Source organism: Pyrgilauda ruficollis, unplaced genomic scaffold (assembly GCF_017590135.1).
Source record: "Pyrgilauda ruficollis isolate IOZ18807 unplaced genomic scaffold, ASM1759013v1 scaffold45, whole genome shotgun sequence".
Taxonomy (NCBI): domain Eukaryota; kingdom Metazoa; phylum Chordata; class Aves; order Passeriformes; family Passeridae; genus Pyrgilauda; species Pyrgilauda ruficollis.
In genome coordinates, this window is record NW_024526044.1 from 5,040,935 (window position 1) to 5,065,081 (window position 24,147).

The 24,147-nt window shown below is 49.8% G+C and overlaps 1 protein-coding gene across 1 annotated transcript; it reads left to right on the top strand.

Annotated features, from left to right (window-relative positions):
* Nucleotides 1–6,111: 6,111 nt before the first annotated feature.
* Nucleotides 6,112–23,857, top strand: SALL4 (spalt like transcription factor 4). The gene is made up of 5 exons (XM_041478558.1): nt 6,112–6,148; nt 9,896–10,025; nt 17,166–19,700; nt 20,293–20,600; nt 21,669–23,857. Exons 2-5 carry the CDS (start codon nt 9,956–9,958, stop codon nt 22,089–22,091), a joined length of 3,336 nt encoding a protein of 1,111 aa, XP_041334492.1. The 5' UTR covers nt 6,112–6,148; nt 9,896–9,955; the 3' UTR covers nt 22,092–23,857.
* Nucleotides 23,858–24,147: the final 290 nt, after the last annotated feature.

The window sequence follows — 24,147 nt, forward strand, 5'->3', positions numbered from 1 at the left end:
TGGGCCCTGTGGGCTCAGAACCCTGTCCAAAGCCTGGCTGCCGCATCCTTCCTGTGCCCATCGCTGGCTGGAAGCAGGAATTTGGTTCATCCCGACCTGGAACTTCATCATCATCATCATCAGGACTCCTGGCTGGGCCTCCTGGGTTCTGCCATGTTCTGGTTCAACAGCCCTGAGCACTCCGAGTCCAGAATAAAAACCAGAGCAGGCTGAGGGGATGGGGCTGTGGTGGTTCCGTTTCTGCCAGGGGCATTAGCACCAAAATCCAGGCTCCTCAGCCTTGATTTCACCCAAAGTTCAGGCTCCTCAGCCTTGATTTCACCCAAAATTCAGGTTCCCCAGCCTTGATTTCACCCCAAATTCAAGCTCCTCTTCCTTGATTTCACCCAAAATTCAGGCTCCTCTTCCTTGATTTCACCCAAAATTCAGGCTCCTCTTCCTTGATTTCTCCCAAAATTCAGGCTATTCTGCCTTGATTTTTCCCAAAATTCAGGCTCCTCAGCCTTGATTTCTCCCAAAATTCAGGCTCCTCAGCCATGATTTCACCATTTCTCATCTGAGGGCAGACAGTGACTCCCTTTAAAGCCAGAAGCAGCCGGCTGTTGGGGTGTTCAGCAGGGGGTGAGGAGATGTTCCACCTCAGTTCTTTCTTACCTCACCTGCAGGTAACACCCTGCACCTTGATGGGCCCTTCCAGCCCCAGGCAATAATTTATGCAGCTGTAGGGAGGATAAAATCTGTGCTTTTCTTGAGGTTACCTCATCTGGTCTCTGAAAGCCCAAGTGCTTCCCAGTCTTTTGCTTTCCCCCCCCAAAATATAAGAAATATTTCTCAGCCATTTTAAAAGTTCTGGCTTCATACTCCAATAACAACCTGGGAAGGTTTGTAGGAAACAAGTCTGCAAATGTATTTAGTGTATGGAAAATGATTTTCTGAAGAACATACAAGGTGTTCTATTTCACCTAATTCTCTGTATTGATTTCTGTGGCATCATCTTCTTCCTTCCCTTTTTCATCTTTTAATGCATTTCTATTTCTTCAGAACACACAAAACTCCCCGGTTCTTTTACAAAACAGAACAAAGAAGGTTTCCTTCCCAATCAGTAATTTCGTTTTCTTTTTGTAATTGTAAAAAGAAACTCCTGAAAAATCAATACACTGTTGCCAAGTTGTACAAAACCGGGAATGGAGCAAGGTTAGTAAATAAAGGAAATTGCATTTTCTTCCTCTCTTTGGTCACCCTTTAGCACACGCAAGGTGACTGCCAATCTCCTCGGTGCTTCCACCCCAGCTATGCTCCCTTCCCTCCCTGGAAATTCCCAAGTCAGTCTTGGAGATGAAAAGAAAAGTTTGAAAAGAATCGTTCTTGGAGCCAAAATTCCTGATGTCCCGGATGACAGCAGCCCCCAGCCGACGTGGCTGGCTCCTGAGGGTAACCTGAGCCCTCTCAATTAACCAGCACAGATAAAGATTGCTCATGCTAAAGATGTCACACAACACCGGCCTTAGAAATTGGAAATCTCAGCTCCAGGGAAGATACCTGCTCGGCTGGATCAATAGTTTCAGCATATATCAATATTTGGAGACCATTTACTCTCTTGATGTGCAAAATTGAGCGAATTTGTGCACCCGAACCTAACAAGAGCAGCTTCTTGTGGAAAACCTCTTTAATCAAAACGCACGAGGGCCCATTTACAGGTGAGAGCTCAGATCTTTCTGTGAGGCTTTTTGCCACCTGTAAAATCCCCACTCGGATTTTGGGAGCTCAGGTGTGAGCTGCTTCCAAATCTGAAGGGGCAGGAAAGAGATGTGATACCAGCTTGATTTGCACCTGCAATTAAACAGACACCCAAGCCAGGCCAATTTACACTGAAACTTAATTGCAAGCATAAATCTGGTGTATACAAGTGACACATAAATAAAACCTCTCCCAGATACCCATGGTCTGTTACACAAAGGAGCCAGGAGTCCCACCTCTCCTTTTTCTTTCGTGGTTACAGGTCTCACTTTGGGCCACAGAATTACTTTAATGCATTCGTCTTTTTGCCTAAAAATACCTGACTGTGGGATGGCAAAAAAATAAATCAGGATCCAGTTTGTCCTGGCACACTTTTAAACAGGGATGTTGTTAGCAATTAATCAGCAAAAGAGAGTGGGGGCTACAATTTATTAACTGTTATTCCAGTGTCCTCTGAAGGGGCTTTGCTGCTCTTGAGTTTTGGTGGACAGAGCCAGGACTGTGTTGTGAGGAATGGGCCAGGGGATTGTGGTTTGCTGAGGCTGTTTTTTTGTTTCCTAACCCATATTTCACGTGTGGAAGGCACTTAGAGACCTCAGGGCTGAGTTCCTTCTGTGAGTGCCAAATTCCTGTGCAAGGAGAAGGTGAAGAAAGGGAACATCCAAAAAAAGAACCAACAGCAGCCCAGGCTGGGTGTTTCCCCTGAAAACACCCCTCACATAATAATCCATAAAATTGAGTGTGTGGGGGCCTTGGGGAAGGTGACTGGGAGGCTGAAGGAGGGTGAGATGTCAGCTGAAGCTGTTTGGTGCCTGGACCAGGCTGGAGCATCCCCCGGGAGTGCTGGGGTCTCACGTTGAACCAGGACTGGGTACTTGGAGGCTGGAGCTGAAATTTCATTCGGTCTCAAGGCTGGTCCCTTCAGAGGCAGTTAGATTTTTGGTTTTCCCCCCAAACTGTATGCAGGAGGTTTTTTATGAGCCTGCTGTTGTGATCAGCCTGCTCACGGTGTGACCTACTTACTTACCCAGTGGCTGGAGGCTCACAGCAGTGACAGACTGAAGGCCACAAACAGGAAAAGATATCATATTAAAAAAAAACAAAACCAAAACGTTTTCAGCTTTTGTCCTTTAGGTGCTGCAAGGTGTCAAGCAGTGAGCCAGGCTGGGACCATTGTTCACCCAACTGCCCCTTTCAAATGGAAATTCTGCCAAAGCCACATCAGCCAAAGGGGTTCTTCACTTCAACCCTGGCTCCTGCTTATACCCCAAATAAAACCTGAGGCCTATTAGTCCATACTTAGGACTTGTTACTATGTTTTAAAGCTTCTTGCAGGCACAGTTTTAGCCTAATCTGGCTGTACCACTACCACGGACAAGATTAAAAAGTGGCAAGTGACTTGAATGTACGTCAGGAATCTGATTTAGGGTTTTTATGAGTGAACTGTCTGTTAAAAAATATCTTTCAGGAGCTCCACGGGCCTGGCTGTGTCCACACAGGAAACAGGCTCAAGGATTCCCAAGGTTTGTTGATTTTTCAGCTTTCATGCTCCGAAGATATATTTCCTTTGAAGTGTCTCAAATAGGGTAGTATCCAATTATATTTGTAATCCCAATCTAATTCAATCAGGGACTCCAATTATAGCTGATCTGCCTCTTAATCTAGTTAAAGTCTGTGGAGTAGACTGGACCTTGGCTAACATAACTACATTAAAATTCAGCTGTTGATCCAGGGATAACCAAGTTACAAGACACAACTAGCTGAGAAGTGGGAGGTTTGCAATTAAAATGGGTTTATCCTCGTTGAATCCAAGCCCTACACCAGCTCTCCTTGCCAAGATTATCATTATGAAGTGCCTTAAAAAGTACTTTTGTTCTGAGCCAAATACAGCTGATTTAGCCTTGGCTGCTTGTATTCTTCCTCCTGAATTCTCCATCCCAGCTCCCCCCACAGAGGGACAGCCACGTCCACAGGGGCATCACCCTGAAGCTCTTTGGAGCCTTGCTGCTGCCTGGCACCCTCCCTGCTCAGGTGTGGCACAGCTGGAGCAGCCAGGCTGGCACAGCTGGAGCAGCCAGGCTGGCACCTGGGGCTGCCACAAATCCCCCCTGCCCTGCCACCCCCAGAGCTTCCCCAGGCACTCAGAGGAGCTGACACACTCAGCTGTGCCCAGCCTGAGTACAGATGTCAAATCATATGAACGTGTAATCCCAACTTCATGGCGCTGGTTCTGCTGTGGCGCTTCAGCACCTCCGGAAAGTCAGACAAAAACCCCTCAGCTCCTTTGGAGGGATGGTATTGGAAACGCCATCAAAGCTGGAGATAATGCACTGAAATCAGTTTCTTGAGATGATTATGGCAGGCAGAGCACAGCGCCAGCTCTGATTGCTGGCCAAGAAATGCCCTGTAGGGGATGGGGAGAAGGAAGGGATCAGCTTCTCCCACACTCTGGGTACCAGATCTACAAATTGAGAGGAGGACAACGCTCTGTAAATTGTGCAGATGCTGAAGGTCATCATTCTGTTCTGTCCCCTGCATTTCCCCCTCCCTCCTGGCATAAAGAGCAGAGCACTAAATTTGAACATTTTAGGTATTCAAGTCACCACGCCAAGCTAAGGCTTCATAAAAAATCAACTCATACATTTGTGTCCTTTTTTCTGTCAGCTTTTATTTGGATAGTTTTGTGTTGATTTCTGTTCATGCTTTTAAGTGTTAATGGTTTGGTTTGGGTTTTTTCCTTTTGACTTCCAGCCATAACAGTTGAAGACAAGGGGCTTGGGGATTTTTTTAGTTGGTGATGATATTTTCCTTTTTTAAACTAAAAGTTAGCAAAGAGCAGATGGCACTTCCCAAACCTGCTCTGAATCTCCACTCACAATTGGTTGCCAGTCCTTCTCAAAGTGTGGCATGAACCAAATTCACCCATATGGAAAGTAGCCAAATTTAGGACTGGGATATAACAGATAAAAGTAATTGGGAAAACTGCTGTAGCAAAAGAAATGGAATTAGGTCTACCACACTCAAAAAAACGTTATTAATCATAGTCATAAAAGCAGAAAATTAAAGCTAATTTTACTAAGTAAAAGCCCCCTGCTAAGTGGTATTTTGACATCTGAAAATAATTCAGTTTCGATCTTGGTGCTCTGCTGACACGAGCAAGGAAATTGATAATTCTCTCTCGAGTTGCTGTTTCAAGTCATCCCCACCCAGACGATTTTCTCTGCAAGCACCAGGAACACAGAGCTGGAACCAAACCCAACCCTTTGCCAGGAAAAGCCTCATAATCCAATTCCAAAGCATTCAGGGGACTGAGCACGGGCTGTGGCAGCCCTGGTGCACCCTCACACCACTGCTGTAAAAAGGGGGAATAATGAGAGTCTCCCTAGGCTCCATTACAGCCCAGTGCTAAAGAAAGGGTTTGTGTACCTTGTCTGGCAGGAAAGGATCTCACAGGATTCCTGTTACTCTCCCCGATGTATCACTGGGCCATGAAATTCAAAGAAGACAGCAGACAAAGCCAAGTTACACCTACCTCTGATCTTTGGTTTATTCAGAAGCAAGTAAGTGTCTGAAATTGAACAAATATTGCAGAGGAGGAGGAATGGTATTCACTTAACACCCAGGTAACCCATTCAGAAAATACTGGTACTCTTGGGGAAAGCTGGACTTCTTGCTCTCAGAGTGCATCTGCCATCTAATACAAGACACTGCACAAGGACACTGAGAAATCAGAGCTGGTGAAGTTTACTCCTGCACAGGTGAAACACTCGGGCATTGTAACAAACACCCAGATTTGTTTGTTTACCTGCCTAACCCACATGCCTCTCATTCCTCCTGGCTGGCAGCTCCTTGGTGGCTCTTTCAAAAACTTCCAATTCCTGTGTTATTCCTTTCCCACGTGAGGGAGAGCTGAGCTTGGAAAGAGAGTTTCTAATGTTGGCCTGAAGGTCAGTAATGAACAGGGTACTCCGGGATGATACCAGCCTGAAAACACACACCAAACCAGGAACCCAGCTGACAGCTCACTCATGAACATTAATTCCCTCATAATGTCAATGTTAATCATTAATTCCCTCTTGGAAGCTGCTGCTCCTCTTCCAGCAATGCTGTGCTGCATTATCTGCATTATCTGGACCCAAAGCTCCACCAGGTCGAGCAGGGAGCTGTTCCCTGAGTCCTGAGCCATGGCTGAGGCTGCTCAAGGATTGTTCTCCATCCTTCTCCCACTGCTCAGCCCCACTTTGGTGCCTCTGCCCTGCTGGCTGCTGTCTGGGTAAAGTTTGAACCCTAATTCTGCTCCCAATGACCACATTAATTTGGATATTTCTTCTCTCTCCAGGTGATGACTGTCACTCAGTGAACACAAACTCATGCCTTCAGAACTCCTCCCCTGTGATGAGGTTTGACCGAGGTGCTCAGCAGCTTCTAGAATGGAGGATGGACTGGGGGGAAAACAGAACCTTTATTTTGCTGTAGAGGAGGAAAAAAAAATCCCTCCATTATCTAGTTATAATGGCATAAAATGTGTTTAAAGAGGAGCCTCCTGGGTTTGGACTGGGATAGAATCTGCTCTGGAGGAGTCAGTGCCCTTGCCAACACTCAGTTTAACGCCCTTATGAACTGCTCCTGAATTTGAATGTCTGAGTCTCTCAACCTTGATTAACTGGCCCAACCATGAATGTTAATCACCCTGATTTTCATTGCCTGCAGAGCTATGGTCAACTTCATATCAGCAACCTTGCAGCTCCCCTGAGGTGTTCCAGCTGGGAACTTCCAGGGTGCTCCCAGGCCCTGCAGAGGAGCCCTGGGAGCTTTGTCTGGCAGGAGCTGCAGCCAGGAGCAGGGCAGGAATCACCCAGCCCAGGGAACTGCTGTGCCTCAAAGACCTTTCCCTTTTTGGGCTCTCCAAGCTGTAAAGGTGTAGGTAACACACAGGAAAAGACGTTTTTAGTTACACTTGGACTCTGAATACATAAAAAAGGACTTAAGTTTGAAACTTGTGTGCTCTTCCCAGCAACTAACAGCTGCTCAGAGATGAGGCAGGATTTAAGGCAAAGTCCTTTCCCTTGGAGGGAGTTTAGTGAGTGAGCACAGGGAGATGTACACAACACACACACCTTCAGCAAACGCCCCTGTCAGGCTTTTCCACTTTAACCATTTTGCAGCACCATTCCGGAGGACAGGAATTTCCAGGGCTGGGCAGAGCCAGCTGCTGTGAGTTCCTGGTGGCAGGAGCTCCACGTGCTGCAGAGGCAGGGCGTTCCAAAAGCTCCTGTTATCACCGCGAGCTGCTCCTGGAAACTCGCCTGTCAGGGACGCTGCCGCAGCTCTGTTGGTGGTAGAAGATTGTTCCTCTGGACTTTTCTTAAAAAAATAAATAAAATGTCAAGCCCGAAAAGGAAGCCTGCTATTTTTCAAATCCAGGAGCTGTAATCATGCTAATCCATATGATCGTGCTAAAGCCAAGCAAAATGCCTTTTGCATATGATGTAATCAGCCAGGGCAGCCTATTTATAACCAGCACTGGCTGGGAGCACCTTCCCAGAAAAATACAATCAGGACAGCTTTCCCTTGGTCACATTCTTCCTCTTCCTCCCTGCATTTTTCACTTTCTTTGTGCTCTTTCGCCTACTTGTGCTGCCTTCCCAGCCTTAAATACAGCAACTTTTTAATTTTTATTTTAACCTAATGCTTCCCGTGCGTTCTGTTTTATCCCTGTTTTAGAGCTGTGCTGAGTGAAATCAATACCAAAACTTCTATTGATTTCATATAATATATTCCTTTAAATTCAGTACAAATGCTCCACAGGAGTTGTCTATTTTAAGTATGGATCTACTGTACAGGGCTGTCAGTCTCTCAGCTGGATACACAAACCAGCGTGGTTTAATAAATTCATTGGTGTGGCTTGGGAGCTTTCCATGTAATAACTGAAAATCTGTTGCTCATACTGAGCATATCAAGTGTAAAAGGAGAGCATTCATCAATGTGAATATCTATCTGTGGATCGATTGGTATCAATCTTGTTTAACAGTCTATTTCCTCAGGACACACTTTGGGAACAAAGAGCATTTCAAACTGTTGGTTAAACAAACAAATATAGAGAAGCTCTTTGGGCAACATGGGGGTGGAGTAAACACCAGATAAAAATTGTCAGAGATTTCAAATGCCCGTTAATCTCTCCCATTTCATATTAGTAAATACAGAGTTTCTCTTGATGTAATGTGCCCATTAAAGTGCATCAAGAATGGGGCTTCAAAACCATTTTTTGCTTGCAGAAGTGACCTGGAAACCAACATTTGTCCCCTGACCTCCATGTTCAGTAGTTGTCCAAGGAGGAGGGTGACACCTTCTGCTCCGCAAGATTTGTGTTATCCTTAGCTAAATAAAACCCCTTATGAGATGCTGTAAAAACAAAACCCACCCCCAAGAGGATACAGAACTAATTAGATCAGGATGCACTGCTTACCTTGATCTACAACAGTAAGATATTTCATGCCTGTCCCATCCAGGTCCCCCCTCCTCAAGCACCACCAAAAGAAAGAAAATCCTGACCAGTTTTTGGCACGACTGTGCACAAGCACAAATTTTGGTACAGAGTAAATGCTGTACAGCCCCCGGGGGTTTTGAGGGGCAGAAGTGCCAGTTCAGAGCCAGGTGAAAGGAGCCCGTGGTGTTGTGCAATGTCCTGTGCCAGTTGTGTGGCTGCCTGAGGTGCCACGGCTTCCTCCCTGCTGCTGGGTCAGATGTGGGGTTTGCACCGTGCCCCAGCCTTGTGCACCGCCCCGTGCCCTCGGGGGGATGCTGCTCTGCCCACACAGCAGCCCTGCAGCTGAACCCTCCCTGCACGGGCAGGAAACTGAGGCACGGACCCTGCTCTGCTGCTCGCTGATGGATGCAATGGCAAGGGCAAGGCCAGTGTGCCTTCAGAGGGCCTGGCTCTCCTGAGCCCTTATCTCATGTCCTCCTCCTCCAAATCAACATCATCTCTTCATCAAATAAATCTCTCTGCAGTGTTTTCCAGCAAACCACTTCATTTTTCATAGGCAGACCTGGGGCATGCATGTTGTTGTACATTCAGTCACAAAGCAATCATGTGTCCCACAGAGATTTTGCAGTGTTTGGAGTTTTTGGAGTTGCTTGGGATGTTCACAGGGTTTGGAGATGTGCATCCCACATCTCCACTCATTCAAGGATCCTCACATTTTTGCTTTTGCGAGATCAGCCTGGCTTCAGGGGGGTTGGGGTGACTCTGCTGTGACACTCGGGGGCTTTGCAGCACAGTTTAGTGCCGGGCTCAGCTGAGCCGGGTCCTGCAGCCACCCCCAGCCACACGGACCGTCCCCAAAGTGCCACCCAGCGCCGGGGGCCACCCGGCTGCGGCTCGTGGGGAGGATTTCCGCGTGGCTCCCGTTCCCATGGAACCCAGCGGCCGAAAAGGGGAGCAAAGATGGAAATTATTCTGCTTTGTATTAACGCAGCCAACTTAGTGTGGGAAAACCCTCTCAAAGCGCCGCTGCTTCAACTTTTTCACACGACTCTTCACGTGCCTCGCGTTTTTACTTGCTGTTAAAAATACTAGCGGCTCAGCATCGCCTGCTTCCCAGAAAGCGAGACTTTAAACACTCCTCAAACAGCTGAACCAAACCAGCCTAATTGCGCTCCGTCTGCATCCGCTTTTAAAGCCCCTCCAGCCGCCCGCCCCACCGCGGGACCCCGCGCTCGCTGCTCTTCCCCTTGCCACCTTAGCGAGCGACAAAGGGGAGAATGAGCATTGTCCCGGGCTGCTGCTTGCTTTAGGGGAAGAGGGGGGGAGAAAAAAAAAAACAACCTCTTTAAAGCACGATATAAAACGCGCAGGTGAGACAACAAAGGTATTGTCCGTGTGTGCGGGCTGGCAGCCCGGGGGTGCCCGGGGGTGGCCCGGGCTGCCCCGGCCCCGCGGGGCTCTCGCCTTTGTCGCCCGCCGGGGCGGGCCGGGCGCGGGGACTACATGGCCCAGCGTGCCCCGCTGCGCGGATCAATGGGGCTGATTTGAATAATCTGTGAGCCCTTGGACTCAGGCCAATCAGCCGTCAGGGACCCATGATAAATCGCAATGCATTATTGATAATAATAATTACTCTGACATGCGCATTCCGCCCAAATTTCCCAACTCTAGGAATTTGTTGTGAAGAGGAAAATAATTGCTACTATTGCATGCTCCCGATGCTGGTGCACCATGTCGCGACGGAAGCAGGCGAAGCCCCAGCACATCAACTCCGAGGAGCAGCCCCCAGATGCTGCAAGTGGTGAGCGCAGAGGGGCGCGGAGCGGCCGCGCTCCCGGCCGGGCTGATGCGCGGGGAGCGGGGGGCGCTTCCCGGGGGGCTTTTTCCACCCTCGTGCTTCACCCCCTTCGCCTTTCTTTCCCCCCGCGGGCTCTGCCCGGAGCCGGCTCTCGGGTTTTTTTTTTTGGGGGGGTCGAACTCCCCCGCGGGGCTGAGCGAGGCTCGGGCTCCTCGTTATTTTCGGGGGGGTTCGGCTGCGGAGCGCAGCGCTGGCCCCGCAATGCCCCGCAGGCTCCCCCCGCGCCCGCGGAGCCTCCGCCGGGTCCCGCGTGGGGCCGCGGCCGCGTGGGAGGGGAGCCCCAAAGGCTCCCCGAGGCGGAGGGAATTGGGGGGATGGGGGTAGAGGGGTGGGGGAGCAGAGGGAGAAATTACAGAGAACTTCGGAGGGGTAGGAAATGGCTCGCGCTGGGTTTCCTCGGTGTGCTTAGCACTTGGTCGGGAGTTAGATGAGAATTTTTGCGGGGCTTTAAAAAAAAAGAACAAACAAAAAAAACAAAACGGGGGAGAAAAAAAAAAACCTCCACGCTCGGACTATTTTTGTTGGAGATCACAATCGCCCTGGACCTTTTGTAGCTTGACCTCCAGCCATCTTTGATTTCCGACTTCCTAAAATAACTCCGGTGAGCTAATGTGGGGTGTGCGCGAGCGCTTTGTACTTGGGCGGCGTGGGGGGCTCCGCTCTCCCCGCTTTTGGGGAGCTCGCGCTCCTGGGCCGCGCTACGGGAAAAGCAGAAATTCCGCCTGAAATCGGCCGGGAGCTGCCGGTGCGGGGTGGGCGTGCAGGGCAAGGGCAGGGGGCACTCGCCGGTGGGAGCGGGGCTGCCGGAGCAGCATCCTCCCGAGCCGGGCTGCGGGCTCGGGGCGCTCCCGCCGTGCCCGTCCCGCTCCCGGGCGGAATGCGGCGGGAGGAGGGCACGGCCCGGCCCGTCCCGGCTGGGGAGAGTTTGTTCGCCTCTGTTGCGGTTGTTGTGCCCAAATGTTTGTGTGCTCCCCTCCCAAGAACTTTCTTTGGGATCTTCGCTTGGTTTTGTGTCCGTGCCTAGAACCGATCAAAACCCATGCACGTTACGGGAGCTGCTTATTCCCAGCCCGCAGGAGGTTCGGGCTCTTTAATTTTTTTTTCCCCTCCTCCCCCTTCTCTTCTTTGAGTCGAAATGTGCAATTGTTGGGTCCGGTTAATGGTGACTTAAGAAACAGCATGCTGGCCAGAAGGCAATAAATCCCATGTTTAATGCATGACTGTTTTCCTTTGTGCATATGGTTAGGTTGGGGGATGGAGGTGATGTTTCCACATGTAAATCTCTGCCCGCTGCTGGAAAGGCACCTCCGGCCCCGCGCTGAAACAAAAGGGTTAATCACTCCTGATGCGGCCGCTGGGGCGGGGGAGGCGTGCGGGAGGGAGGGAGGGAGGATCGCTCCACACCGCGCTCTCCGGGGCAATGGCCAGCTGCTTTTTTGTTATTGTTGTTCGGGCTTCCCCCCACCTCCCGTTCTCAATTTTAACAACCAAACCCTGGATGAAATCCCTCCGGGAGCGCCCAGCGGCCGCCCAGGCCGGCGGACCCGGGGAGGCTGTGGCCCCGCCTGGGGGGATTCTGCTGCTGCTCGTGGGGTGCTGTGGATTTGGGGGGTCGGGGCAGGTCCCGTCCTGCGGCATCTCCGCTCTCCGAAATGCAACCCGGCGCCTCGGACCGCCCGCCAATCTCCCAAATAGTCTTGATATTCCCCGCTCCAGGTGTGCCCGTAAATAATAAGTGATGAAGTTGCATAACAAAGTCGAAATTCCGCAGGGATTTGTCCGGGGCATTAGCGAGGATATACACATACTCGTAATAATAAAATCAAGCCCTTATCTCCTTTTTTGCAAGTATTCTCTTTTTTCCGCAAAGCGATTTGGGACCCACCTCTGTGAACAATGCAGCGGGTTAAAGTGTCCCGCGAACCTGGGGATCCATTAACAGGTCAAAAAATCAGCAGGTGGTCACAGGGGAATAATGCTACATACTGAAAATTAGCATTTCCACAAAGGGCTTGAAAATGCCTATTGTGCCGGATTGCTGCCATTAAAAATCGGATTCATTCTTAAAAATACAGTATCAAACTGCAATTTTTTTTTTTTTTCCTCAGGGTAAAATTAGCGTAGCTTTGCTTCAATTATATCTCCGATTCGCGCGCCGAGCTCTGTAGGACTGGAGAAGGACGAGGAAAGGTAGAACGAGGAAAGCCCAAGTTTTGTGGTGGTTTATCTTCGGTTTCTTTCGCTTGCCCGAAGCTGTGGCTGGCCCGGCCGGGAGCCCCGGCTGCGGGAGCATCCCCGCCGTGCCCGGGTGCCGCAGCCTGGGCAGGGGGAGACGGTGCCGTGGTGCGGAGGGGGGCGATGCCCGGCTTGCTTTTCCTTTTACGTAAGTGAAACATTATATTGGTAGCAGGGATGGAGCCCTTTCGCCGCGCTCGGCGGCATGTGACGTTTTGACAGAGCTGCTGCTCTAACCTTTGCCTCCTCCTGCTTGCTGTGGGTGGTAAGTTGATGTCAGGCTCACAATTAGGACTCTCATGCAATTGACCTTGGCAGCGGGGTTTGTGCCGTTTAGCTCGCCTTTAAACACCGCGCGGGTGTTAAGTGTGCTCCAGGTAGGGCCGGGGCAGCGCGGGGGGCTCGGGGCCGGCTGGAGCGACCCCCGGGGCTGCGGGGGCGGTGCGGGGCTCGCTGTCAGCCCCGCTGGGTGCGGGACACTGAGTGCGGGACACGCTGTCAGCCCCGCTGGGTGCGGGAGGCGGTGCGGGGCTCGCTGTCAATTCCGGTGGCTGCGGGGGGCGATGCGGAGCTCGCTGTCAGCTCCGCTGGGTGCGGGACACGCTGTCAGCTCCGCTGGGTGCCGGAGCAGTGCGGGACACGCTGTCAGCTCCGCTGGGTGCCGGAGCGGTGCGGGGCACGCTGTCAGCCCCGGTGTGTGCCCGAGCGATGCGGGGCTCGCTGTCAGCCCCGGTGGCCGCGGGGGCGGTGGCCCTGCCCGGGGTGCCGGCGGTGGCCCGGCGGGGCCGGAGCACGGGCCGTGAGTGCCCTCCACCGACCGGCCCCGGCAGCGAGCCCGGCCCGGCCCGGGGCGCTCCGAGCGGGCTGCGCCCTCGGCGCATCGGCTCCCCCGCTCTCCCCGCGCGTTTCTGCGCTTATTTCGCTCTTCGCAAGCAAATTCGCTGTGGTTTGTTGTGCCTTGGGCTGAACGTGTCGCTTGAAGGTGTGGATAGGCCACAGGGGGGATTAGTGAGTAGGTAATGGAATAATTGGAGCCTTGAGAGAGAGGCTGTAAGCAGTGAGATGCTGATTGTGCGGGAAACGCGTTTCTGCCTCGTTCTTGGGTAGAAAAACGCAGCTGATGAATTCAGCTTTGGAATATCTCTGTGAGTTGGCAGTCGTGCGTTTTGCTTACTCAAAAAAGTGGTTTTGTCGCATTTAAAATGCGCTAAATGGTGTTTGGTAGTGGGAGAAGGGCGATTTGGGGCAGTTCGGAGCTTTTGGAAGCTCTCTCCTTTGGAGAAGGAGAAAAGCATCAGGGAAGTGCGACCTTGAGAGCGACAGCGAGCTGATGGCAGAGGGTTCGTGTCCAGCAGTGGAGGGGTGGTCATCAATCCTCTGAGTTAATTTAAACCGGGGAAGTGCATGGTCTTTGTTAACCTTAAAGTAAAAGTAGTTGATCAGACTTAGTCTGTGGGGAAAGCAAGATCACCAAAGGTATCAAAACTCCCGAATAAAAAAAGTGTGTGGGAAAGCTTGAGTTCTGTTTCATCCCAATTCAAGCGAAATAAAGTTGAGGAAACAAGTCACTAATGGCTGAGATAAGTGGTAGGCCAGCAGCACCCTTCTTGAAATCACATCAAACTAGATTTACTTCACTCCTTTTACTGTTTTCCTTAAAAAAAAAAAAATCATTTGAGCGGTGTGGATTTTATCAGCCTTCCTTGTCGATGACCGCCTTGTCCTACACAATAGTGGATTTTATCCATCCATTTGCCAGTGATTCAATCTAACCCCCCTGCTGGGTTTACTGCATTCTTCTAACTTATTGGATAACTAGATGCTGAGAGATAACATTCCTGAAATTCGGGGGTGGGGAGATAAAAAAAAAACCAGTAGAATTCTGTCCCTGGGAAGCCTTTGGAGAGGGTTAAGTGAAGTGCAGGAGGAATGGCCGTGGCAGGGCAGTGCTGGGTGAATCCTCGGCCGGTGCTGGGCACAGCTGCCCTCCTGGCATGAAAAACCCCGAGTTCAGGCCGGAATTTAATTTCGGTGGTCGCTGCTGGGCTCGGGCAGCTGAGGGGCTCTGATGGCAGCACTTGGGGCAGGGCAGAGGAGGGAGTTACAAATCACGATGGTTTTCACAGATGATTTTCACAGAAGCCGTTGGGTTTTTTACAGAAACAGTCAATTGCTCCTTTGTTATTCCAGCTACTGTAAAATAACCCGGCGACCTACTCGTGACTTTATCTAAAACCTTTTCTTTAAGGTAAAAGGGAAAATAATGCATAACTTCCCTATTTGTCATGCAGCAAGTCGTTTCAAGCTCTGAATTGAATTTTTTCAGCCAATGTTTCACTGTCAGGGAAAGGGCAGGACTGCCAGCACAGGGACCTTCAGTGCACTGGAGTCTCCTTCTCTGAGATGGCAACTGCTGCTCAGAACCAGGAAAGTTACCAGAGCTCCTCACAATTACAAAAATGAGGAGCGTGGGCTGTGCTGGAGATTGGGAAAGGGGCATTGAATTTAGTGTGATCTTATCGGCGCAGAAGGAGAAAAATAAGAAGTATTATCAAGGGAAAGGAGATAAATGATCGGATGCTTTGAAGCAGTTAAAGTTTGAGGACTTGTCTAGACATTATCCTGGAGTATCTCCTTGGGGGTGGGCAGCAGTGTTTGGTGCAGACATTTCTGTGCCACTGGAAAAAGTAAAAGCTGAGGTTATTTTTTAATATTTTGTGACGTGGAAACGTGTTGTTCTGTCTGGGAGATGGGACTGGGAAAGCCGCAAACACTTAAGGATTTGGAAAAGAGATTTTCATGTTTTAGTGTATTCTGTGAAACAAAGTAGTCAAAGACCTCTCAAGTCAGTGTAGAGTAGTTCTAGAGATTTATTCTTTTTTTTTTTTTTTAAATCCAGGTACCTTCTTTCCAGGTATATCTGCTCAGGCTCCTGCAAAACGAGTTTAAAATATACTGTTCTTGATCCTGGCTGACTGTTGACCAAGTTCTGAATTGTGCAGTAGTTGTACTTGTCTGCAGGCTGGACTTCTCTGTGTGTTTTTAGAGTTAAATCAGCTTTAGAGACATCACTTTAATGGTATCTGGGATGGGAAACGTGTGCTGCCATTCTTGTTTCTTTCACTTTACAGGAGTTGTTTGGGTCCAAGGGGAAGTGTTTCATTTTCCCTGTTTAAATGGGAGGCATCCAAACATTTTTGATTAGAGCTGTGCTGAGAACTCCCTTCCTCCCCGTTCAAGGACTTGTGCAGGTTTGGATTTACTGCTCTGCAGATCACAGCAGAACAGGCCTCTGATACTTGAGAATTTTTGTTATTGATCAAACGTTTTCTTTTTCCAAGTAAACTTTCACACACACTTCATGCCACACAACATTAAAGGTTGAAGTTTGCTTTGCTGAGCACGCACAGTGCCCTTGTTGAGGTCAGAAATGACAAGGTTTGCCGTATCCTCCCTCCGAGCGGTTTTGCACCCTCTCAAGCAGGGTAAATGTGCTCGAGCTGTCACCTGGACACGGTCCCCTCCACGTGCAGGACACACCCGGGCTGGTTTGGCCACACCTTGCACAAACCAAAGCCACCAGGAGCTCCTGAGCTTCACCTTGTCCCATCCCGGGGGCGGCTGGGCACCCGGGGCTGGGCAGGACTGGGGTGACCCCCTGCCCTGAGCTCGCTGCACCCTCGGCACCCCCCAAATTGGAGCCATTTCATGAGCTCCAGGATGTCTCAGCCGAGGGGGCTGGAATCCCAGGAGCCTTTCTGGGAGGTCTTCCCTCCTGCCCTGAGCTCTGCCCCACCTCCAGCGGGCTGGGAGTTTGTTGCTTGAAGGATGGCAAGGCTGAGCAAAAACATCCTGTTTTGGTTATCATTTCTCTTCACCTCTTGCTGTTCAGATATTTCCCCGATTTTTTTTTTTTTTTTTTGGTTGTTATTTTGGGTTTTTTTTTTTTTTTATCTATGTACAAATTCTGCTCAGTCTGAGCTGTGGTGTGCTGGTGGTGGAAGGGCAGGAGTGGACTCAGAGCCCAGCTTGTTTTTCCCTGCCCCTTCCCAGAAGCTGGTGAGTTCTGGGTGCAGCTGAAGGAGGCCTCCTGCGAGGTCAGAAATGCCTCGGTGTAGTTTTGTGAGCAGGACTTGTTACTTGTATTATTTTTTTAATAATAATAAGTATCAATGGCGGCACATACTCGAATGTCACATTCCGGAATTTAATCAGGTGTTTGCTACTGTGTCCATGTGGAGATTATTATTGGGGTGTGTTTGCTTTCAAAGGATTTCAGAGCTAATATTGGCCTTGCTTTGCTGTTGTCAACCCTCTTGGCTTGTAATTACTTTCATAATGGCAGAGCAAAATCTCGTTTAGATAGGTACAGTAGGAATTGCTCAAAATTTCTGTGTTAACGATCTTGTATGAATTTCTGAGGGATGGTTAACAAAGAATTGGAACCTGAAGTGTAAACAGCTAACTGCTGTGGGGTGTTTTGCTCAGTGCTTCCATGCCTCCTCTGTCCTGGTGTTCCTTTTAAGCTGTGTTGCAGGTAGCTGCCTTGCAGAACTCTTCCAGGGGATTTTTACCTCTATAAAGGGATTTGGAATAAATCTCTTTTCATTGAGCCTTGTGAGAGTCCTTTTAAAATACTTTTTTTCTTGTAAACTGAACTGTGATGTAAATTTATTTGGATTGTGAAGGAATTGGCATCAAAACAAAAAGCAGAACTGCAGATTGATCTGCAAACTTGATTCCAGTGTCTTGTACTTTAATTTGCAGTTTGGGTGGAGTCAGTGATCTTAATAGTGAATGCTTGGTCTAAATCTAGCAATTAATAATGTGACTTTCTTTTCTTTTAAGGGAGTCCACAAGACGTCCCAGGTGATAGAGATGGTGAAATGAGTTCCAAAAGGTGCCGGACGGAAGAAACCAAAATCTGTGAGAAATGCTGTGCAGAATTCTTTGTTCTCTCTGAATTCCTTGAGCATAAGAAAAATTGCACTAAAAATCCGCCTGTTCTAATCATGAATGACAGTGAGGGAGCAGTCCCCCCTGAGAGCTTCTCCGAGGCTCCTCTGGGGACCTTCCCGAGCGACCGAATGGATGGCAGGACACGCAAGGACGTTCAGGCCAAGGGCTGCACTGGCTCTGTGGACAAGAGAGAAGGAAAAATGGATGCTGAGCCGGTAGGAGGAATGTACCTTAAAATAGAACCCCCCCTGACGCCTGCAGCTCCCGGCCTGAGCTATCTACCAAAACCCAAAGTACCAAACACTAACGTGACTTTGCAGACCATCCGTGGCACTAAAGTGGCCGTGAACCAGCGGACGTCCGAGGCCATCTCCTCCTCGGCAGCCGGGTTCAACGCCATCCCCATGATCCTGGAGCAGCTGGTGTGCCTGCAGCAGCAGCAGCTGCAGCAGATCCAGCTGACGGAGCAGATCCGCATCCAGATCGCCATGATGGCCCCCCACGCCCTGCACCCCTCCATAGCAGCTGCTACCGACCCGCTCAAAGCTCTGGGTGCCCACATGTCCCAGCAGCTCTCGGCTGCCGTGGCTTTAATCGGACAGAAAGCTGGAAGCCAGAGCCTATCACTGGAATCCTTGAAGCAGGGAAAACTACCTCATTCTAACACTGGCATTGCAGCCGCCAGCTCGCTGGCTGCTGGGCTCTCCTCCTCCTTCCCCCTGAAGCCAGAGGGGAGCCGAGGCCTCCCCGGCTCCATCTCTCAGTTCCCAAATCCTTTGCTACCTCAGTCCTCCAGCTCGGTCATCTTCCAGAACCCGCTGTCGGCCGTCTCGTCCGTGATGGATTCCTCAAAGAAGGGCAAGGGGAAGCCGCCCAACATCAGCGTGTCTGAAAGCAAACCGAACGCAGAGGAGCCGTTCTTCAAACACAAGTGTAAATTCTGTGGGAAGGTCTTTGGCAACGACAGTGCCCTGCAGATCCACCTCCGCTCCCACACCGGGGAAAGGCCCTATAAGTGTAACATCTGTGGGAACCGCTTCACGACCAAAGGAAACCTCAAAGTGCATTTTCAGCGCCACAAAGACAAGTACCCCCACATAAAGATGAATCCTTACCCAGTTCCTGAGCACCTGGACAATGTTCCTACCAGCACTGGAATCCCGTACGGGATGTCTGTGCCACTGGATGAGTCCAACCTGATTGTGGACAGCAAACCTCTCCTAACAACAATGCCTACCTCTGCGGCCGCAGGCGCACCTCAGACCATCTCCAGCCTGGCAGGCATCAAGGAGGCTCTGCCTGGTACGTTCCCAAGTGAGCTGCAGTCCAGGCCCTCTCCCGAAAGCGAGGGTGGCTCCTCCTCGTCGGGGGCGGTCGGTCACGAGTCGGGGACGGAGCAGAGCTTGAGCTCACCACAAGCTGCCTGCAGCGTGAGCATCTTCCACGTAGGTGGGTCAAACGAGCAAGGCTCAGAGACATCAAAGCTCCAGCAGCTGGTTGAAAATATCGACAAATCCACTTCTGACCCCAACGAGTGCCTGATCTGTCACAGGGTGCTGAGCTGCCAGAGCTCGCTGAAAATGCATTACCGCACCCACACCGGGGAGAGGCCGTTCAAGTGTAAGATCTGTGGCCGTGCCTTCTCCACTAAAGGGAACCTTAAAACCCACTACGGCGTCCACAGGGCCAACACCCCCTTGAAGATGCAGCATTCTTGTCCGATTTGCCAGAAGAAGTTTACAAACGCCGTGGTGCTGCAGCAGCACATCCGCATGCACATGGGCGGGCAGATCCCCAACACCCCGATGCCAGAACCCCCCTGCGACAGCGCCGAGGTGGAGCCTGCCGTGCCCGAGAAGAACGGAGACATCGGCCGCCCAGAGGAGATCGTGGAAAGCATAGACATGGAAGATGACATGGACTCTCAGGACGGCCCCAGGAGCTCCTCCAAACCTCCTACTCCGTATGATGCACAATCAGAGTCGCCCGCCGCGGCCGCCGCCTTCTCCGGGGCTGCAGCGCTGGAGAGTCAGATGAAGATCGCCGCCTCCTCGCTGAGCTTGCAGCGGCAGAGCAGCCTGAAGTCCAGCGACAACGGCTCGGCAGAAAGCGACGGCATGACCAACGACTCGTCCTCGGTGGCGGGCGATGCCGACTACCAGAACGGCAGGAGCCCCGCCGCCTCCGAGGCCGCGTCGCTGCAGGCGCTGTCCCCGGCCAACAGCCAGGCTGAGAGCGTCCGCTCCAAGTCACCTGCCTTCAACAACCAGGAGGATTCGGGCACGGGGAGCAAGTCAGAGGGTCCTGAGAGCGCTCCTGGGGAAGTGGAAGGGGTTGTTGGCGCTTTGGATTTAACGTACGGCAATATCGGTCGGAAGGTCATTAAGGAAGAGCCTGGGCTACACTTTGCAAATGGAGAATATGGTGAGTAGTGCAGAATGCTGGCAGGGATTGGGGTGGGGCAGAAGGAAATCAATCCTAAAAGGACCAACAGGAAACCAAACTTCCTCAGCTTTCCCCTCTTCCTGCTCCTCTATTTGTACAAGGGCATAGGCCCTGTCAAGTTTTCCTGACTAAGTCAGGCCTAAAATTCAAAGGCTTAACTGCTGTCATCTCCTTAAAATTAATGTAGACTGCGCCCTCTCTGTCTTTCATGGGCTCACTTGACATCTCCTTATAGCTCTTTAAAAATACACATTTGTGTTTTAAGGGAAAGCTGTTTATCTATCCCAAGAGTGTGATGTGGAAACCCTAAAATAGTCTGTGGGGTTTTCAGGCTCTGTGGCATTGAGGTTAACGTTGATCTAAATTTGACCTGAAAGACTTTCTATCTCATAAGCTCATCAACAAACCCAGGATAAACTGATTTGTTTTGGGGTATCCTAGGAAGTGTGGCCTCTGCAGATGTGCTCTTCAGGCACATACAGCTTCAAAGGCAGGGCCTCGAGTCTCAGCCAGGCTTAAGCTTGGCAGCAGAATTAGGCTGGGCTAAGCATCACCTCTGCTTTCTTTCCAGGTCGAAGCAGTATTCCAGCTGCTTTTGTCAGAGCCCCACCAGCCCTGATAAAAATGGAGCTGCCCAGCGATCGTCCCCTCAGCACTGGCCACTTCATTGGCCCTCCAGCCCTGTCCCCGGGGGTCGCCCCTCTGCTGGTGCCGCGCCCCAAGTTCTGCCGTCCTGCCAAACAGCACATCTGCACTACCTGCGGGAAGAACTTCTCCTCTGCCAGCGCCCTGCAGATCCACGAGCGCACCCACACCGGGGAGAAGCCCTTTGCCTGCACCATCTGTGGGAGAGCCTTCACCACCAAAGGGAACCTCAAGGTGGGTCCTGTCTGTTGTCATCTCCTCGGTCTGTGAGACTAAGACTAGAGATGAAAAGACTTTCTAATATTTGAGTTTCCTCTGAGGCAGCGCTGATTTTCTGTAGTTCCTCGAATACTTACTGTTGACCCTTGTCTCCTTCCTGAGTTTCTCCACACAGTTTTTTTGTGTGTTACTGGGATCACCCACAGGTCTTTGCTGCTGTCCTTGACTTCCCTTTTGGGATGGAAGGGGAGGCTTAGCCCTCACTAAGCAGATTGCTTTCTTTTTTAATTTGGATTTGGATGTGTCAAGACATAAGCGTTTCATAGACTGCTACAAAATGCTGCCTGCTGAGTAAAAGCATTACACTGCACTGCTTGAAATTTTGTGAGATGAGGAGGGATAAACTAGGATAATCCTGAGATGGCACAAAGTGCTTGGGGATTGTGGCTAAGCACATGCTGAAGAAGTGCTGTGAGTCTGTCCTTTTGCCAGATGAATCCATTTGCCCCATGAGGGATTCAGCTCCCTCGCTTGCACAGAGGCTTCTCCCTCCCTGTGAGAACATCTTCAGGTTCTTCAGTCCTCTTGCATAAATGCTGATGGGGAGAGAAAATAGCCTGCAGTGTGTGAGCAGTGCCTTGCTGGAAGCACCAGCAGAATGTGATATGGAAGATTTCAGCTTAAATGAACCTCTGCCAAATTACTTGGTGGTTTTTTTTGCATTACCAATTTTTTTTTTTTTTCAGTATGGTCTGTTTGCAGCAGATAATGTGGTTTCTGTTTTGGGGGAGAGAGGGTGTCTCTGCCAACAGCACTTACTTCAAGTGTAGAACACATTCCTCCAAGCCCTCTAGCAGCCAACTCCAGAGAGCCACGGTGATGTCAGGCAGTGAATGACTGTGTCTGACACGTGCCAGGGAAGGGAACTCTGACAAGAACCACCCAACTTAATATTTACCTGAATGCAAACGGAGCAAGCCTGACTTCTTTGGGCTACTTGACCGCAAGCAAAGTAGAATTTGGGTCCACCACGGAAGAGCTGCAGAATTAACGATTCTCTTTGCTTTCCCCCCTCTCCGGAAGGTCCACGTAGGAACCCACATGTGGAACAACTCGGCCAGGCGGGGCAGGCGGCTGTCCATCGATAACCCCATGGCCCTGCTGGGCAGCGACCCCAAGAAGGTGTCGGAGATGTTCCCCAAGGAGATGGTGGCGCCCTCGGTGAGCATCGACCCCGCCGTGTGGAACCAGTACGCGGCCGTGCTCAGCAACGGGCTGGCCGTGAAGGCCAACGAGATCTCGGTGATCCAGAGCGGGGCCCTGCCCGCCCTGCCCATGCCCATGGCCGGGGGCTCCCCGGTGAACTCTGCCCCGGCCTCCAAGGCGGACTCGGCCCAGGCTGGCGCCGCCGCGGAGGCGGAGAAGGCGGGCGCCGCCGCCGCAGACAGCGTGCCAAAACACCAGTTCCCACTCTTCCTGGAGGAGAACAAAATCGCCGTCAGCTAAAGACTCGGCAGGAGTTGACCTACAGAAAGAACAAATATATATAGACACAAACGTATATTTTTAAGAGATTCCACTTCGGCCTCCTATTTTCCTATTGACGTGCAAATGATTTTATGGTTGTCTTTGTAAGAGTTGCCCAGAGTACAATCATGATATTGCTTTGCAAATAGTAATTAAGAAAGAATAGGATTTCCTTCTATTTGGAAAGATGCGGGTCTTGCAAAGTAGTTCTTACTTGTGACTTTAATGTGTACAAGCCTTACAGAAGTTTCTACAACTTGAAATTCCAAAGGTTAGAATATTTACCTCTTTGTTTAGAGTGATAATGGGGGTTTTGAATAGAGTGGAAACAACCTACTGTTGATGGAAAAGCTTCTATTTACTGATGAGAAATGGAAACTATTGATGCGGGTAAATATCCTAGAATGTCTGCCACCCTCTTAGAACTTTTCTGTTTGGATTTTTGGCTCTGTGTGGTTTCTGAATGTACTTTTTCTTAATAATTGCTATAAAAACTGCAAAGGTTTTTTTTTTTTAATTCCTTTGGTTTTTTGCCTCAGAAGTTCTATGAAAAGCAAGTTGCTGTTTTTCTTTAGTCACTGTTCCTAAGTAATTAATTCTTTGTGTTGTTGACTGCTGCTTATTTAATACTACTACTAGGACAGTCCTTCAAGTATAGTGCCAAAATTCCTGCTTCCAAAGATGTGCAGTTTTTCCTAGATGTTTTATTTCAATACCAAGAGCCCCAAACAAGCATGGGTGGGTATGTATATACTTTTTTTTTTATTTTGTTTCCTCTTGAAAGGGAAGACTTGCCTTAGGAAGTCAGGTCTGAAAGCTCTGCAAGGAATCTCGGGTGACTGTTGCAATTTGCCATGGGAACTGGTTTCCTTAGCAAGAGACTTTTTGTTTTGTTTTGGGTTTTTTTTGTTTGTTTTTTTTTTGTTTTGGTAATTTAGAAGATCAGTCTGTGTAAACCTGTATTTAAATATGAAGTATTCATGCTTAGGTTAAATGTTTTGTGGGTTTTTGGATGGCATTCCTACTCTGGTCATTAAGGTTTTTTTGGCGGTCTGCGAGCTTGCATTCCACCAAAATGGTAATTAATGATCCATGTGTGTTGTATGAAGGTTGCTGGGATAGTCATCTGGATTCTAAGTTATCTACCTCATTTTTTTCCTTTTGTAGCTGTAGTGTCTATTTTTTCTAATAATGACCACTGTAATGACTGAGATTCAAGCAGATGCTTCCATGCACTATGTGAAACCAAAACCTGTTGTATTATTAGTGGAAGCACCTGAGGAGTTGCTGGACTGACCTTTCACTATTCCTCGAACGCCTGCTGGAACTGGATGTGGAGTGGGATCTGAACCAGGCTGCAAAGGGAGCATTTGGTGTGGAAGGACTGAAGGAGGGAAAGAAACCTGGCTGTTGACTGCAGGAAATCTTTCAAGTCCAGTCTCTTGTGGAAGGCCCCAAAAATGCAGATTTACCAAAAGTTTGTGTGATGTTGTTGCACCTGATTCTTGCTTATGATCTCTGTATGCCGAGTTGTGCCTTTCCTGCTGGACTCGTGGGTAAGAACATACCAGTACCTGTTTACACTGTAAAATGGATATTGTTACATAGACCACGCAAAAGGCATCCCAATTGTCACATTTCTACATCATGAATGTATGACTTCTAAGAACTCTGTAGTTTTGAGTATCTACTGATGCGTTTCTGTTGACGTTTTTGAGAATAAATTTTGGGATGGCTTTTTCACACTTGGTGCTGAACATTTTTCTGGCAAAAAGCTTTTTGTGTGCTGAGGAGTGAGTTGAGGAGGCAGCACAGCATGCTGCTTCACTCCAGGGACTGAAATCCAGGAGTTGAGTTAGGCTTTAGTTCACTGCTCAGCACAACAGGAACCAGGAAGCTGGGAAGGAGTTGGAGATCATTCCTCAGAAACATCTGGGTTTGATGCAGGGGTTGGGATGTTGATTTCCACACTAGAATAGAATGACAGCAATATGTGCAATCGTTTTTGTACTGTGATCATCCTACAAAGGGAAAA

Excerpts from the sequence above, each read along its gene's own strand:
- SALL4 (XM_041478558.1), top strand. The coding sequence starts at position 9,956 with ATGTCGCGACGGAAGCAGGCGAAGCCCCAGCACATCAACTCCGAGGAG. Across the intron at positions 10,026-17,165 it reads GCCCCCAGATGCTGCAAGTG|GGAGTCCACAAGACGTCCCA; the intron begins GTGAGCGCAGAG and ends TTTTCTTTTAAG. Across the intron at positions 19,701-20,292 it reads CTTTGCAAATGGAGAATATG|GTCGAAGCAGTATTCCAGCT; the intron begins GTGAGTAGTGCA and ends CTTTCTTTCCAG.